We start from the raw sequence: 18,780 nt of genomic DNA on the forward strand, positions 1-18,780 counted from the left end.
GTCCCCACATGCAGAGCAAATGTGCCTGCAAAGCCACTTCAATGGGACGACTGGCAAGGGATGAAAGTTTGTTGGCTTATTCAAGTGTTTATAGCATTTACGGGGAGCTGTCATGTGCATGTGATCCCCTAAAACTTTAATTATGCACCTGTTTTTATTATATTATGCCCAATCCTTCACAACTTGGATCTTGGAGTTAAATGAGAAGCAGAAACTCTCATTAGACTGTTTCAGGAATGCTGGATGTGAAGACAGCCAGACACTCATCAGATTACATTAAGTAGCTGGCACAGTCAGTGTTTCTTGCTGCAACATGGTAAACAGCTTTCTGGCAAACAGCTCTTTCACTGTTACCTCAGGCTCTGAGGGAACAAAAAGCTTCCAAAAAGTGAATTAAAAACCTCAACATGCAGCTGCACTAAGAATACCTATATCTTTATGAAAACACATACAGCATGCATGAGACATCAAACAAAAAAGCATTCACTGCTGCGGTGTAGAATTTACTCTAGAAACTCAGTTTGTAGTCTGGGGAGTAAAACTCATTAAAGCATACTTATGCTCCTACAATGTGGAGACCCACCAGAAGTGGGCCCAGAACCCCTTTTGGATCCTAACTCATAATTTAAGAAATCGGGTCATTGGCTTTAACTTCAGTGCCTCGTTGAATGGGCTGTCTTTGACCAAACAGTAGTCCTTTAAGTCAATAACTTTTCTATTAAAAGACAGAAGCCACTGGGAATAGGTTTAGAGGAAATCAAAATTAGTCTTGAGCTATGAAAAATAAGGTGTTTCAATTTTAGCCCGTGAAATACACGTTCCTCTAGTGTATTTCAACAACATTAAGCCTCATTTCCAGACCTGTCCTCTGTTGATGCTGTGACTGAGTGGCAAAGTTCTAGACCAAGGCAAAAACAGGCCACTTGGCGGACATGCTGACTGCTTGGCAAGGTTGTAGTTGACTGACTGGCATGGAGTCTTCCTGTGACACTGTCCCTGTAAGAATCAGGTAAAACAGGGCATGATGTTGTGCAGAGGGCATGAGTCAGAATCATGAGTGCTAAACCAGCTGTGGTGCTCTTTGAAACAACTGTTTCCTCTGTGTACATGCTAAACTGTAGACTTAAACCAGGGACAGCAAATTATTTTTGGTCTTTAAAGTAAATGACTGAAAACTTGAGGCAAGAAGACTGAACAGTGGAAACATTTTTTGATACTCGTTTGGATCCATTCATGGCTCAGAGCCACCAAGTGATTATTCAATTACCAGCATAAGGTATAAGTCTAACCTTTCACTTTAACTGCCTATAGGTGACACCATGACTATCCTCAACCTTTTTCATATCATAAGAGCTGAGATTCCTTCAGGCCACTGGTTCTCAGGCTAATCAGCCTCCTGGTCCAGTCTAACTGTGGCCATGACTATATTTAGACAAAAACAGCTGGGGCCCAAGCTAACAGGCTGGGATTTCTGAGTTACAGAGGCCACACACAAGCATGTAAATGCATATGCACAAACACACAGCCACAGAAATGCACATACCTGTGCAGGAACAAAAAATGGAAATTTGAATGCATGCGAATAATCAAGATGTACAGAACACTATCACACAAGCAAACATGTCATCACACCTGTATGCACTAATGTAGACATAGCCAACAAGGGACCTGCTGTAACAAACTGAAAGTGGAATATTTTCAAGATGAGCTGCCACTACTACTACTAAAGTCTAAAAAAACTGTAGAGTGCTGAACTGTAAATCTGCAGGTTATGCTATTCTACAGGAAAAATAATACCTAAAGATGGGGAGTCTTATAAAAAACAAAGACATTTGAAAAAGCTCCAATTAAAACTCAGGAAAGGAATGGTAGTTGCTTTGTATTTTAAAAGGACAAAAATAGATGTGGTCTAATTAAAATGGAGAGCTGGTTGAGGTATGTGAGTGTATGTTGTGTAGATGTCCAATAACATGTTGAGATCTGGATTCATTGGCAGTGGTGCAGGGGCTCTGACCAAGGGCCCTACTGGGAAGGCAAGTCTAAAACAAACTAAAACACCTCAAATGTGGGGCTACCTGTGGTCAGCAAAGACTTAAAAAAATCTAAATCTTGCTGTGATTGAAATATTACCAGGAGCAGCTGGTCCGAATGGTTTACACAGCGTCCCAGAATACAAGCTTGGAACCGGTACACAGTTTCCATATTTTTCACCTTTGTTATTACTCATATCCTGTACAATACTAAAAATGAGTTCACTCACTCTTTCCAAAATATAGTGACACGGACAACTGTGGGGCCTGAGGAGTCAGCAGGACGAGCTGCCACTACTACCACTAAAGGTTAAAAAGACTGTGTAGAGTGCTGAATTGCAGTGCAGGAGATGTAGAGCGAAGTGTCCATCAATGGACCACAGAGAAGGAGTAGTCACACTCATACATATTCCCTGCCACAGCTGGAACAATTCCCTTTCATTAACATTTAAAGGTTAATGGAAGTATGTTAAAAAGATAAACATAGATGGACAAACTCAAGACAATGCAAGAACCAAATAGTCAAAAAGTTTGTGAGATAATTTTGAGTAGCTTCACAAAATGCTGCCTTCTCTAGAGTTAAACCTTTCTGAATCTATTTAAAAGTCCAGAGAAAATGAAATAATCCTTTACAGGTTGACATATTTGTCTGATAGATGGAGCAGATAGCCACTGTCTTGGAAACAGGGAAGTTTCTACAAATCATTCTGTCACACCCTGCCTTAATTACCAAAGCAAACATTCTGAAATGCAAACAGTTAAAAAAAAAAGTCCCTGCCTACTATTGTCTTTCGAAATTTTCAAAAATCTTTGGAGGGAATCCGGCCGAAAACAGCGAGTAGGGAAAACTAACAGCTCATGCCTTCAGCCCTTTTTTCTTTTGTGGTGCAGATTGATTTGAAGTATTGCAGAATCCCCCATCTCTCCAGGGTCACTGACCCTGTTTGAAAATAACCAGAGTGAGTTATGGGCTGTTCTCAAATCTTCTCTTTTATCTTAAAACAAAAGAGTCACTATAGTGCCTCACAAAGCCTCAAATGAACATTATAAATCATGCATGCCCTTCACACCAAACAGTAACACCTAAGTGGCTAACTCAGGAGTGGCAAAATGTGTCATTCTACCACCTGTATTGGATTGAATAGTTGGCAACCGAAGAAAATAAGGTAAAATGAAGAAAAAAATACCCTCTAATTCCTTAGCAAATATACAGTATAACTTTGCAGACATAATTTCATTCAAGCTTGTGTTTCATTCACAGTGTATGTGATAGAGAAAAAAGAAAATAAACAGATAAGAGTAAGGGCAGTTCATTTTATATTAATCAAAATCAAGATTATTATAGATTATTATAATTGAGATTGGTCTTAAAAAATAATCAAAATGTTATTGAAATTACAATATGGCACTTGCTGTGGGAAAATGTGTCCAAATAAAATATTATGGTGCTGCAGAGACATCCCAGCAAGTTAATCCTATTATAATGTATTATAAAAAATATTGTGAATCATATTGCAATGGCACAATCAGTCAAAAAATAATTAAAATTAGATACCATTTCAAAATCTTTCAGCCATATATCAAAATTACTATTTCCTCCACTATGGCTGATTGACTGGGCAATTGTGTAAAAATGTATTAAAAACCAGCAATGACTCTTTGTCATAAGGGTTCATTTAGTTAATAGTTAATTATTACTTTCCCTCTAATCGTTAAGCATATTAATAGAGCTCGTCAGAGAACTCTTAGGACAGTGTAAAGCACTTAAAATAATCATTCATTAACCATAACTAGGGTAAAGGTTTGAATTAATTATAATATTGATTTGCACAGTCTTTAATGGCATTCAGCTGTGTCTCTGATAAAGACATTTTAGTGAGTGCTGTTTTATGCAGCTACTGTAAAGTAGAAATAATGATGCCTATGTAACTGCTTAGTGGTGCATAGTTTAAGTGAGTAGAGTATTAAAGGATTATTAAAATAAAAGTTTCCACATGTATCTTTTGATTAAGCCATCTTTTGCTTCAGCCATATTTTGAGCACACCACAAGTTCTGACTGATTCGATGTAAAATTTACCCGATCAGTAATATGGTATGTTCCGATTAGGCCTACAATGCTATGAGGTTTTTTTTGATTTGTGTACTTTGTTATGCGTGCAGACACTCTGGTCAGTGCATTGTGTGAAATTATCACAGTGATAATATTTACATACAATGATAACTTTTATTTTTTCCACCACAAATCTGTGATGACATCCATCCTCTTACTCAACCAAACATGTTAAAGCCAAGTAACAGCCTTTCTTCGCGACCACAGCTCAAGGAGTTGTGGTCAGCTGGTGTCAAAGGTGGGCCATGTGTGCATTTCTCAATCATCAGTTCTGAAAAGCCCAAATTCTTCATAGAAAGAAACAGAAATAATATCACCCTTTCTCTTACACACTCACTCACCCCTTCCTCCCATCTGGAGCACCCCTGACCCAAAACACACACACACGCACACACACACACACACGCACACACACACACACGCACACACACACACACACACACACACACACACACATTCTCAGGAGAGGGCTTCATTACACAGGGATTACTAAAAGAAATGTTTTAATCAAGTTGTGCAGACAGCTGCAGACCGCAAGGCGAGAAAATGGCAATGACGTGGTTCATCATGCGTTAAAGGAAAACACATCAAGAGGCCTGTGTGTGTGTGTGTGTGTGTGTGTGTGTGTGTGTGTGTGTGTGTGTGTGTGTGTGTGTGTGTGTGTGTGTGTGCATCTAGCTTCCTGCCTCTGTCGCACATGTCCAGCTGTGGAGGACATGCGGTTCCTTATAAGGACAAATAGAGATAAAAGACATTTGTCCAGAGACAACAGATCTCATATCACATTTTTAGCTCCAAATATTACTGTACACTTGCGTAATTCACATTGTCATGACAACAAACGCAACACTTAACAGAGGCAACATCTGCCATTTATTTTGCGTACCCCCAACCCCCAAGTTGCCTGATTACGTGAAGCATAAATTATTTATCATGGTGGGATGTAAACTATGTGTTCCTTATTATCAAAGTATTTTTGCTAAAGCAAATCAGATAGGCTTCTTCTTGGGAAGCAGTGGAGTAGTACTGAGGCCTTGTGGGGAGGAGAGGAAAGTGGAATGCACACCACAGTGATAATCCACTCAGAGTTGATAATCCATCTACCCTTCCCCATTTCCCACTGTTTTCCCTCCCTCAAGCTTCAGTTCCTCAGATGACTAATTCAAGCATTAATAGAGTCTTTCAGTCAACTGAAAACATCTACAGCTGCTCCTGAATCCACCATCTTGGCTCTGGCTTTCACAAATACATCTTACGGTATAGTTGAAATCCAATAGATATTCTTGGACTGCAAGAATATTGCCTCTTGGAAACGTTAAGAAATGTAATATACAATTTAGGGTTAAGTTAAAACCAATGTTGATATAAGCTACCAGATGACACTTGTAATCACAAGGGCAAGTGCACAGCTTCTGCAGCGAACTTAGGATGGTTATTGTAGCACTGCATGGGTGAATTCCAACAAAAAGGCTAGGCATGTAAGCTTCAATAAGTACTGAGAAGTCAATCAGTGTGCACAGGTTTTTCTCTTGGAATGATGCCATTTCCTTAATATAAAGCTCCTCAATACATCCATTGATCTGTGTCAGTCATTAAACCAAATAAAACTGTCTTAACTCCAGATGTGGGGGGGGGGGGGGGATTCTACCACGAAGTTGGCAAAAAACTTTATGGACTGTGCCACACGAAATATGATGTTTTACCTTACAGCACACAATCCTTTGCACTCCTGTGCTTTGGAGTGACAAGTGGAACATTATTACATCATATGCCATTCCAAGCCTTCAATACACACCTGTTAACACACAGAGCCTACTTGTTGCAGTGTGTGCCTTTACCCCTTCAGCTTCATTGACAATGTTTTCTTTCTGAAAACATTCCTGTTTCCTCAAGAACAGGGAAAGGCCTACAGTAGTTCATACATTGCCATGTTCAACTAAATTCACTGCACTCACAGCCTCCGAATCACAACTCAAACTCAGCATTGCCACAGCAAACACAAACTGATTCAAGGTCATTCAATTACAATTTACCGTAACAGCTTTCAATGACTTTAAACATTTCTACACAGACCTCTTGATGAGTAATACAAGTAATTACTTCATTAGGATATCAACACTAATCAGAGTTTAGTTAAAGGGCAATGCAGAAGCTGTGGGTGTGACATCATTCACAAGAGCTCTAGAATGCGTCATGTAAATGCATACTCAGAGCACAGAAATGGACTTTTCCATCCAACAGCCACTCCCAAATCAGTTTTCACTGGCCAAGATGATCATTCCAATAGAAATTGTTAATAATAATGCCTGCCAAAATGGCTAGCAGACAAATATAACAGCCACAGTCAATGTTCTCACCAGTGAATGCTATTCATGTACATTTGCTCGAATTGACTCGGGTCTCTTTGGCTCACGACTGAAGGACACTGAAAACATTTGTCCTCGTGCTTTTGGTTGTGCTTGGAGACATAGACCAGGAGCTACTTGCTATGACTAACTCTGAACAGAAGTAATGAGGCATTACAATCACACCAGAAGCCTCATGCCTCAGATGCCTCAAGCAGCCTTCATAAATCACCACATGAGCTAATCTAGAGTCTAGACTAACGGTCCAGACATAGTAATGGATTTCTCAACTTCCCATAAAAAATTCTTCAGGTAGTGCTAAAAACTGAATTAGCCATTGATGAAGTAAAAGAGTTAAAGCAATAATTAGATATCAAGGGAAAAGCAAATTTCTTTTCTATTCAGAAACATTTGCAAAGTGAGTGAGGTTTTTGTGGCCATATAACATGCACCTGTAATGCCACATGGTTTAAGAAATTATCCCTTCAGAAATAGCTGAGTGAGAAATAGGGGCTGCTAAAAATGCCACATAAAAGCTGGCGTGGGTCTGAATTATAGCCTGTAATGTGACCAACCACATAGGCTGCTGTGGGTTTGTTGCTAGGTTGGCTGGTGGGCCCCGGCCCTGGCTTGCCTCCATATGCTGCTGCTGTCAGGTGGCCCGCCATAGAGAATATTGCATGTGTGTGTGTGTGTGTGTGTGTGTGTGTGTGTGTGTGTGTGTGTGTGTGCGTGTGTGGAAGAAAGTGAGGCTAGATTTGGGGACTTCTAAAATCCCCTTCCTACTGCCACCCCCATCAAACTTTTTTTCCTTCGCACTGGCACTGATTATATCTGGGATAACAGGTTTAACAACCAGACCAACTGTGACTCTCTGTGAAGTTGGCAGTTCCATACGTTGCCTTTCATTATGGAGTGCAGCCTGATGCCTCTCAACTGCACTTTAATTCACTGGGAGTGAAAGTTCATTTCAAAGGATTTTGGGTTTTTTGCAAACTCAATGACTGCATGCTCAGTGGTAGCCTACAGTGCCCACACACACGAAGAATGAACTGTACCACCGAAGTGCCAGAAATTTTAAGAATGCGGTACTGAGTTATCTGAATTGAGTAGAACATTGTATAATATGTAAATTTATCAGAACTGATAGCACTTACGCGTCTCAGTGCCTAAGATTGAACATCAACCCAAATGTATGATATTATCGATGTATAAAATAGCCTTTTAATTTGTAGGCCATCATTTAATCTGAGTTGGTGATGATCCTTGAAGAAACCTTATCTTGTCTCAGTCAAGCACCAACAGTAAGAAACTCAAAACCTCTACACCTGATTCTCCACTCAACCTTAAGATGTGACAGTGATCAAGTAGGTTCATGCTTATACTCACTTTCAGTTAAATATTAGCCATGCTGATGCCAAGACACAATGTCAGGCCTTATCAGTCCAGTCAATCAACTTGATTATAGTTTGGACAATCAACTGACAAGTTTCAGCTGGCTGTGTACTTTCTGCCTCTTAAGTTTGTTTCAACAGAGACAAACAACATAGATTTCAATGTAGCTTTTGATGTCATTTTAACTGTTTGAAAGGAGAAGGTTGAAATACAAATTAGTTTAGATGTCAATATAATGGCAGTTATGGCAAAGTTCATGAAGAATGTTGCACGCTCACCCCAGATCAATCAAGAAATCTTATTCCATATCTTCAACTGATTTAAAAGGATATTTTTGTCATAGGATTGCCACTATATCAGTTGCATGTCTTTTATTCAAATTTTACAAAAATGGGGGATTACAAGGTCAGTCTCTAATTGCTCAGGAGCACTCCTCTTCAGTTTGCTTAAAAACTGAGGAAACAAAGACATTTCAGCATAATTGGATACATCCAAGGTCTCTCCCACATTAACAACTGCCCAGTTAAAGCCAAAGCTGGCAGAAATAAGATGTCAAGGCAATGTACTTTCCCCAGTGAAAGCCCCTGGCTGCCCACTGTGAGAAGCAGGAGCCTTTGTGGTGAGACTGAAGGAAACATGAGCTGTAGACTAAGGGCCAACTCATCAGCAGAGGTGCTGTGTCTTCAAAGATGTCCAGTGGCTCTCCAAATCCCCCATGATCACCTGGCAACTGTACATACTTGCTTAACTATGATTTTGGTTACACAATGATGAGTGTGTGTGTGTGTGTGTGTGTGTCTTTGCGTGTGTGTGTGTGTTTGAGTCAGAGAGGAAACTTACTGTACGTCTGAGTAAAAATCGAAGTTAGAGAAGAAACAGAGAAACAGACAAGACAGACAGAAGATGTGTGCAATGACATCATCTTCTGTTCTTCCTCACTCCAAATGCCCTCCACTCAGCTTAATCACCATTCAGTTGCACTGTAATATGTATATGACTAATCTACAGCTACCTTCCAAAACAGTAATGGAAAAGCCAATCCAAGAATCTGCACAGCAAAGTTAGTGACGCTTGAAAAAGTCTCCAGAGAGACTCTTTTCCTCCACTCATTCTCTCACCTACCTCTCATTCCCCCACTTTCACCAACTTACACTTGTGTCATACAGCTGACATTTTTGAAAAGTGTCTATAGCTCTGCTCTGTGGTAGGGCAGAGTGACAGAGTATCCTGGATAGGGAAGTGTTTTTGAAACTCAGTGCTGACAATCACTCCTAAAACAAATATAAAAATACTATGAAATTAAACGCTACCATGTAGTGGGGTATATCTTTTGGTCGACTCAGTTTTCACTTCAGTAAAAACAACTGCAATTGGGAATCATTCATCCAACCATGTTCTATACCCCTTATCCGTTAAGGGCTGCGCGGGCACATACTTTTTTTACCCTTATATGTAATTAATTACAATTCCTTTCAGGATGAAATTACTTTGAATAATTTAAGATCTGAACTTATCCTTGGAAAACACTGTCCATCATGGACAATTTTTGTTTGTTATTTTTGTTTTTAAACCATACAAAGACAAGACAGCCACTTTGTGACAGCAAGCCTCAGTCACAACAATATGAGAGTTATCTGTTAAGAAGACAGCACAGTTATTGCTGTTCAGGCATTATTACCAATCCTTTCAATTTGTCTTAGTTTTAGTCTAACTCTTTGCAAACTTGCCTTTCACCAATCCTCCAAAAATACTGACAAGTTGTGTTGATGAGATTTTGACTGCAGATGCAAACAGGTGAGAAGCCAAGGCACTGATACCTCCTACTAAGACAGAAAAGGGTCAATCACAAGCCATTTCAAACCGGGCAAATTCAGAATTCATTATCCTGCACACTGACACCCTGTCTGTTAATCATCCGGTGGAAATGGCCGAAACAAAAAGGCAACCGTGAAAATGAAGGATGCTTCTAGCCTGGCCTCATGTCAGAAACATCTATCTAAACCTGGAGATGAAGAAAATGAGACAACATGTAAATCATCACATCAGAGGCTAAATAATTATCTTAAGTATAATGTATGCACCTTATTTTGAAGTATGATTGCAATGCAATAATCATGGGATCATGGAATCTAAGATCTATTCCTATTTACATCAAGATAACACGACAGCGGACATTGCTGTAATCCATCAAAGTCCTGTATATAACAAAGAATACAAGAACACTTTCTTGATGTGTCAAGTAGACTCTGCAAGAGCTTGTCAGTGTTATTTTTAAGGGCTAGTCCAATCTAAAAACAGCTGCAGGAGGGCACAGATTTGGAAAGCTCTCTGGAGGAGAAATATCAAGTGATTGTCAGAAAGAAAAATACCATCCCTTTGACATCTGAATCCTGCATTTGATGTAGGCAGGGAAGAAAATGGGGGTTCTGAGATCAAACAAGCATCTAACAGTCCTATATTGGGAGCAGGGAGCACAGTGAATCAGGTTCAGGCACAGACACACTCCCACAGTGCTTTGAATGAAGGCCTTGTGGTTCCCTATGTGACCGGCTAACCACTGTGCAGTAGATACAATGACTGGCTGGAGAAGACGTCAGGAAAAGTCAAAACCATCTGCAGTTCTTTGACATGTTTACATCTCAACTAATGGGGGGAAATCGGTTCCCAAGCCGGTGCTCTTGCACTGGTTTTTTCAGCTTCAACAGGCACTTTGATAGCAAGGTGTGAGAGGGCACAGGTTCAGTTAAGTGAGAGTGGTATGTGGTTGTGCGCACGTGGATGTGTGTGGGTACATACATACGTAAAAGGGAGAGTGTGTGTTTATAAGACAATTACTGATGAACTGAATGATTTTACCAACAAATCTCAGTAATTCAAGGATAGACAGACTCATTCATTTGTTGCTACCTCAACCAAATAAGCTACAAAGTTGTTCATTATGTTTCAGACAGATGTATGACGATACAAAAGCTATTAATGCACTCTGCATTACATGCCTATGCTTGACATATCAATACAAAGTATCAATGAGTAATGACAGAGGTGTGACTCAATAGTGATCAGCCTACATAGAATTACTGTACCACCTGTCTCTCGAGTTCCCCTCCTGATGTCCAGTATATAGCAAGTGTCAAGTCATTTTATAGCTGCCCAGCTCCAACTTTAACGTTCTGATTCACTTTCACCCCTCCCATTATTTGTTGTTGTTTTTTTAATCCAGCAAACACTTGTTTTCAGAGGATAAAAAGCTCTGCAAATATACTGTGTACCCCCTGCTTGGCAACAAATAGACAAATGGAGCAATCAACTTGCACCTATCCCTTCATCGCTATCCAAGCTGCTGACTGCTCCTGTGCAAAGTATTTGTGTTCACTGTGGGTGTATATTCATTAGGGATGGGTAAGATGAAAAGGAAGCAATTAAAAGAGTATCCAAAAAAATAAATGAATGGAGAAAACATATGTAGAATAAAACAGCCCCACAATAACTCCTCCCTATATGAATAAGGGTGAATTTATTGATCTGTTAAGGTATTCAAGTGGTCAGGCAATAAATTCATGCTTATTCCTCTCCTATCCCTCATGTACTTTCTGTCTCTTCCCAACTCCTGGGATTTTGTCATCATCAAATAAGTTTAAGTATGAGAAGTTAGACAGGTGGATAAGGCAGTGATTAAACTCTTCACTCTGTTTTGATTAGAGTAAGAAAGGAGGGCATCCAACAAATGTGTGGATCAGTCAATAGTTTAAAAGCAGAAAGACAACACAATAATTTACATTTTTTAATGAATTAAGGATTGTTTAACAGTTTTTTAAATATTGAAGTGATATTCATACAATTAATATTCAAATTAACCCTCATGTACCTTCTTCAGTACTTCAGGGTAGCCCCAAAAGTGCACATACCCAGTTTGAGAAACACTTTCTCTTTAAAACAGATATTAGGGGCGAGAGGATGCCACCATTTCACAATTCAATACGATATTCTGTCTGGATCATATTAAGTAAGACACCTTCTTAGAAGTTGGCAAATATAAAAAAACACTACAAACTCACCAGTATGTAGGCATCTGGATCAGCTTTCCATACAGTGCAGTACTGAAGGAGGGGATGATGGGAATGAGAGGCCGGGAAACCCCTGCACTGTCCTGACATGTCAAGCCTGCCTGGAACCCAAAAACCTGGAAGAAAGGAAAGGAGCAGAAGAAATGTTGGAGTGGAGTCAAGGGAAGAGGAAGGAAGAAGAAAAACAGAAATGAGAATTTAACATTGCATAAATACAACTACCCAATTCACACATAAAAAAAAAATGTTGTGTCTAATTGCTTTCACACAGCTTCCTAAACTAACAAACAAACACAGAAGTTCAAAGCCTTCTTCTTTGTTCTCTGATCTGAATCACCACTAAACTGATGAGCTTATCTGTCTTCAGCTCAGATGCTGTTAAATTTTGCACATTTACAGGCCGTGGCTGTTAAAGAGGCAGAGAAAGACTAATCTTATCTTACCGTTTACTGCACAAACAGTAACCAGCCGGGGAGATATTGTTCTTTGTGCTAAACCCTCACAAAAAGTCCACATATGCTTTAGAAAACTACAGACAGGCAGGTTTTTCTACCCTTATACATGACTAATTTATGGTATCATTGATCACATGACAGAGTTGACATGCAAGTTGCATTGTGGTTTAATGAGGCTACACACTACTATGGGTTCAATACACTGACTGAAAATTTTGCAGGTAGTTTGAACTGTTAAGTAGCCCAGACAGGTTTACTTACTGGAAGTGCAGACTGAACTGCAATAGCCAAGTACAGAAAAAGAGGACAAAAAAAAAACCACTGACTTGCTATGTTAAAAATGACAAGAAATAACACGAACACCTTCTGGAAAATAAAAGCACAGTCAACACATTTTATATCAATTACACTGATTGACTTCATTAATGTACACATAGTGTGCCATTTATTGGAAAAATGGTGGTGAAGTCCTTTTTAAAACTGGAGGTACTCGAGGACGGCTGGGCGCAGCTGTTCCTCCTGCAGCAGCTCTAACTACAAAGCAGAATTCATTCAATTGCTGCAGGACAAGTAAACTACTTTCTTTGGGAATGGAGGAAAACTCTAAACAAACCAGCCATGATTATTGATTTATTTAAGACATAGAGCCTATGGATATAATACACTTTTAGTAGAATTCCTGCTGTGTTCTGAGACTGCAAGATGCAGAGGTTGACATAACAAAAATCCCACATTTTGCAAAAATTCCTGGACTGTTCTCATTATCCGGAAAACCCATGTTTCAGTCTATCCGTTTCTGTGGCCTCTTGGTGGACAATCATGGCAACCTGGGTACTTGTCTACAAGCAAGGAAACAGGATAATGGTTGACCACTACCCTCAAGACAGACACTTTAGCCTCTGACAGCCAATGTCAATAAAACACAGATTAAGATAAGACTTAGCTTATACCCATTTCAAATCACTTCCTGAATTGGGTGAATTGCAGCCAGAATGACCTCCACCCTGTCATGATCCCACTGCCAAAATCCAGAAGCAGGATAGGTACCTTAGCTGATACAGATGCTCATTGGCTGATAGATCAGAATGATCCATGTTCATTGGTCAGTTAACTGTTAACCCTGCAGTGACCCTGTGATAAGAACTACCAGCATGATGTTCAGCAAACATCCTGCCTTAAAACAACACTTCCAGGGCATACCAGGCCAGACTAGGCCACACCAGATTACTCTAGTTACATTATCCAGACTTCCTAAAAGCTGGATTTGCTTAATATGCTCAAACTTTTTTTTTTTTTAAAGAATATACTCAGAATTGCTAATGATATTATCTACTAAAAGTGCTGATCAACTGTTGTAGGTTATCCTGCTTCATTAAAAATGTGTGATTCCCTTAAATTGGATGTTTAAGTTTCTCTGTGGACAAAGACGTAACCACAGAGTTTGACTTAATTATGGTGTCGGTTTTCACATCCATCAGCTGGCATAGGAATTAGTTAAACAAGTGCTATGTTGAGTATAATTAGTGACATCACAGCTAGTTTGGTGCAGAAATATTGTGAAGAGAGTTTTTAATGAAGAAGCAAATGCTTTCTTCAGCAGCCAAAAGGTGTGCATATTTGAACATTTTGAATGAGCAGGAAGAGAAATTTTATTAATTTTGACCAAAAGAAGCTGTTTTTATACATAGCTGAAGAGGATGTTCAACATTCTAGTGACCAGTGATATATGAATAGTGATTATGCCAGGGTATTCTTTAAACAGATTTTGCTGACTGAACACACTCATGATTGTCTGAACAGTCAGCTGGGACCTGACAGCAGACCTTCTAACAGAATCTAAATATACTGAACACCCATTAACAGAAATTTCCTTTGATTAGGAACCCTACACAAGTATGAGTCACAAAGCCTTACACTGATGTTATTACGAACTGTCCAAGTACCATTAAAATGTATTTACTGAACTTCAGATTACCTATTAAAAGTGCAAAACCAACAAAATATGGGGGGCATGTCAAAGCATCACATTACAAGCCTTTTGCATCCCATCAATTTGGTCAGTCAAAACCATGAAGTAGACCAGAGCTGGACTGTAGTTCATCAGGAAGCTCCATGCTGAGATTTTTATGACCAGAAGAAGAGGAGTCATCAAGGTCATTAAAAGGGTCATTAGGGTCATGTCAGAGTAAAGTTTCAAGTGCAGCCATGCGTTTCACCTGTCAACACTGGGCTGCAATACATAAAAACCTAGTTAAAAAAAAAAAGAACTGAAAAAAATAATATAAGAAAAGTCAAGGTGGGCGATATGTTTCATCTGAATCAGTGCTACAGAGTGGAATATTATCTCTCTCACCTTGAGGTAGAAGTGTGCATAGCAATGATGTAGCAGGTTGTCAGAAGGCTGGCTGAGGCTGCTGACAGTGTTGACCAGTTCTGGAGCATACATGGGCACTGAGTGTTCAACATTCACCCTCTCCACTTGGAGCTGCACTGAAGGTAGGGGACGCACTGGCTGAAACACGGATACGTTGACAGGTCCTGGTGGACCCTGGAAGGTTGAAGTCAAAGCAGAAAATTATATCAAACTGGGTTTTCATATCACATATATTCCTCATAGTGTAGTAGCAACTTCAGCCACAACTGTGTAACTCTAGTCAGGCACTTTCTGACAACATTTGATTACATTGAAATAGGTGACAGGGATTCTGATAGTCTTCTATGATAAAATCTCCCGATCAGCAATACTATTGCACACAATTGCTATTGGCTGTTTGTTGCTGTAAATCCAACCACCATACAAAACAAAAGTGCTCCAGGGCACCAGGGGGTGGTTATAAATGCCAAATATAGAAAAAAAAAGGCTACTTACCTCTCTATTGCTATGGACTGTATATATTTATGGTGCTTAATACAACTTGTCGTTCCCACTTCCAAAATCCAACTGTCTTGTCCATGTCTCTTCAATAAACTTCAGTACAACAATTCCTCTGGTGCCTAGAGCACTTCTGTTGTGGTGACTGGATTTGCAGCATTTCTACTCTGCATTCGTTTTGGGGTTTGTCTATTTTTTACCTTAATGACTTTCCAAAAAGAAATGTTTTGGGTCGTTGCAGCACATCCATTCATTTGGTAGTGTCATGTGAATTTGCAGCATGCTTCAACACTGCAAATGAGTTTCAAAAAATGTTTTGATTTTTTAAATTAGCTTGTTTTTTTGTCTCTGTATGCATTTACATAAATTGCAGCGCTTTTGCACCTCTCAGCCACTGTAGTTGTGACTTGTGAGAATTTGAATATATCAATTTGTCCAGCTCAACCACAACAAGCTACCCCCTCAGGCTTACAAACCAGTAAGAATTTGATCCAGTTTGCTACAATATGTCTGACTAGAAAAACCAAGAACATAAATTTGCATCACCCCTCTCTGCTCAGTTCTGTGTGAAGCAGAAGAGTAACCCATAAACACCACATTACTCCTAGTAGTGGTGCATCGAACAAAGAATTGCACATGATAAAAAAAAAAACAGGAAAATTGATAGAATCAATCGTTTTGGGTGCGTACAGAACCAAAGGTTATAGAATGCTATTCAAACTGACAATAAAGAAAAGATTGGCTATTTTTGCATGGATTTATAATTGTAGGTGTGCTTACTTTACGTCCCATGATGACAGGCATTAGTGTGTGAAGGAGGTTGAACTCAGCCATAGAAATAGTGACTGAGACTTGGAGTAGAGTGAGACAAGTGAGTCTGGTTGGGATGAATTCCTCCAGGCTTGATATCTCTTCTGGAGTGGCTGGACCATGGCTCTCCTCAATGATTTCTGTCGTTACAACAGAATGAAACAAATATCATTGACAGCAACTACCGTCGTCGTCGTCCTCCGCTTTATCCAGTTGGTCTGGGTTGCAGGGGCAGCAGCCTCAGGAAGGAAGCCCAGACTGCCATCTCCCTCACCACTTCCACCAGCTCTTCCGGGGGAATCGCGAGGTGTTCCCAGGCCAGCCGAGAGATGTAATCCCTCCAGCGTGTCCTGGGTCGGCCTCGGGGCCTCCTCCCAGTTGGGCATGCCTGGAACACCTCCCGAGGAAGGCATCCTCACCAGATGCCCGAACCACCTCAACTGACTCCTCTTGACATGGAGGAGCAGCGGCTCTACTCTGAGTCCCTCCCGAATGACTGAGCTTCTCGCCCTGTCTCTAAGGGAGAGCCCAGTCACCCTGCGGAGGAAACTCATTTCGGCCGCTTGTATTCGCGATCTTGTTCTTTCAGTCATTACCCAAAGCTCATGACCATAGGTGAGGGTTGGAACGTAGATCGACCGTTAAATCGAGAGCCTCGCCTTTTGTCTTAGTTCCCTCTTCACCACAACGGACTGGTTTAGCACCCGCATCACTGCGGATGCCGCCCCAATCCGCCTGTCAATCTCCCGCTCCATCCTACCCTCACTCGTGAACAAGACCCCAAGATACTTAAACTCCTCCACCTGAGGTAGAACCAACCAACTCCAACCTGGAGTGGGCAAACCCCCCTTTTCCGGCTGAGGACCATGGCCTCAGACTTGGAGGTGCTGATTCTCATCCCAGCCGCTTTACATTCAGCTGCGAACTGTCCCAGCAAGAGCTGGAGGTCGTGGCCTGATGAAGCTAAGAGGACCACGTCATCCTCAAAGAGCAGAGACGACACCCTCCCGTCACCAACTATCATTTATCAAAATGGTGTGTAGTAAAGGAAAAGGGTGAAGTTTAGAATTTGATATAGAGTAAGGGATCAGGGAAAGCTTAAGTCAGAGGTTACCTGTTAAGAGCACAAACAGTAATTATTTTGTGTGTGTGTGTGTGTGTGTGTGTGTGTGTGTGTGTGTGTGTGTGTGTGTGTGTGTGTGTGTGTTTGTGTGGCTCTCCACCATACCAGTAGCATGAAAACAATAAAAAAAAGGTCTTTCCAAATAAAACCCTCCATCTTATACACAAAACAAACATGCATTAAAAAAATACTAGCAATTCCAAGTTGTATTCATTACAGCTGCTGTTTCCTAGTAGCTTTCTTTTTTGACTCCCTCATAACTACTCATTCAATCAATAACAAGAAACATCCAGGAAGACAATGAAGCAAACCAATTCAACATGGAAGTGAGGCTCACAAGGTCAGCACTCATCAAAGTATGGAGTGACCAGAGCACTGATCCACTTAACTGTGTCCAGGGCCTGGGGTGGACTTAAACCTGAGCCTTCCTTTTCTGAACGGCCTTGGCTCTGATTCCAGGAAATGGGTTTGTTACAGTTCAGAAAAGATTCTGTTGGGCTGTATTCCCAGCTCTGAGGTGGGCTCACCACCTGATCCCAATACAGTTTAGCTCTTTGGCCTACCGCAGCAACCCCCATCAACTTAATTCAACAGCATTCAAATTACAAAAACATGCAGCTTGCATGGTAAACAAGTTTAGGGTTCCAAACACTACACCACGTATCTATTTTAAGCACACAGATTAGCTGTAAAATATGATCAAATAAGTGTACGCACAAACATTCAGAAAAATAACACAAACCATTATGGTCTAAAAACACACTGTATTTTCTTGATCCACTGAACTGATCGACTTCTGAATGTCTTGCCACTTTGTTCTCTCTATTGTTCCTTAGCAACATACAAACTAGGCCTTCGGACAAATCATTCGAAGTCATTTGCAAGTTGGAAAATCTAGCTCTAAACAGGGCAATGTGTTATAAACCAGACAGAGAGCCACTGTTAATTTGGCCCAAGTAAGTTTGGGGTAATTTTTCCTGAATTGGCCCCTTCTAACATAGCCATTTTTGCAGAAGGGCCATGTCTTTGACCTCCTGACAAGAACATCTCATCTGGCAAGCATACAAACACTCCGAAATTTCCTCTCTATTGCTCTCATGAATCAAAGGGTGGACTTGATCATTTACAGATATTTACAGACTACACCAAGAGAGTCAGAGGGCGACATGAATCAGAGCTAGGATCAGCTTTGCCCAGTTAAACTGTACTATAACAGCAGTGATAACATGTTTCAACCTGTTCTTTGGAGATTACTGGACTCTGATCTTTTTCTTTAACTTTTTCTGTATTTGGCACAGATGGTAGCCTAACAAAAAAAACATTGTTTGATTAAGGAGAGGAGAGGAAGCTTAATTTAAGGAAAGTTATGTTTGTGTCAAAAATGTTTCTTCCTTTATCTAAACTTCATAATTTTTCAATCCAAACGTATGATCAAATCATATTGACCCTGACTGCCAGAGATTAGACACATAAACAGGGGAAAGAACACGCTGCCCTTCTCATTTCTAGTAAAAAGCCTTAGTAATAACCCCATCATCTATTATCTATCACAGATGCTGAAACAACCGAAACCAA

At 40.3% G+C, this 18,780-nt stretch overlaps 1 protein-coding gene across 5 annotated transcripts in view; it reads right to left on the reverse strand.

Annotated features, from left to right (window-relative positions):
- The window catches only part of vps13b (vacuolar protein sorting 13 homolog B), a 327,627-nt gene that overhangs the window by 252,845 nt on the left and 56,002 nt on the right, over window positions 1-18,780 (reverse strand). For all 5 annotated transcript variants that reach the window (XM_086219125.1, XM_086219127.1, XM_086219123.1 and 2 more), the window contains 3 exons: window positions 16,053-16,222; window positions 14,754-14,948; window positions 11,937-12,061 (listed from right to left, as the gene is read on the reverse strand). In XM_086219125.1, the coding sequence (XP_086075251.1) occupies window positions 11,937-12,061; window positions 14,754-14,948; window positions 16,053-16,222 (490 nt within the window). The remainder of the gene's footprint in view (window positions 1-11,936; window positions 12,062-14,753; window positions 14,949-16,052; window positions 16,223-18,780) is intronic.

This window comes from Aulostomus chinensis, chromosome 11 (genome assembly GCF_037954235.1).
Source record: "Aulostomus chinensis isolate RoL2024-O1b breed Wild chromosome 11, RoL_Achi_v1.0, whole genome shotgun sequence".
In the NCBI taxonomy this organism is placed as follows: Eukaryota; Metazoa; Chordata; class Actinopteri; order Syngnathiformes; family Aulostomidae; genus Aulostomus; species Aulostomus chinensis.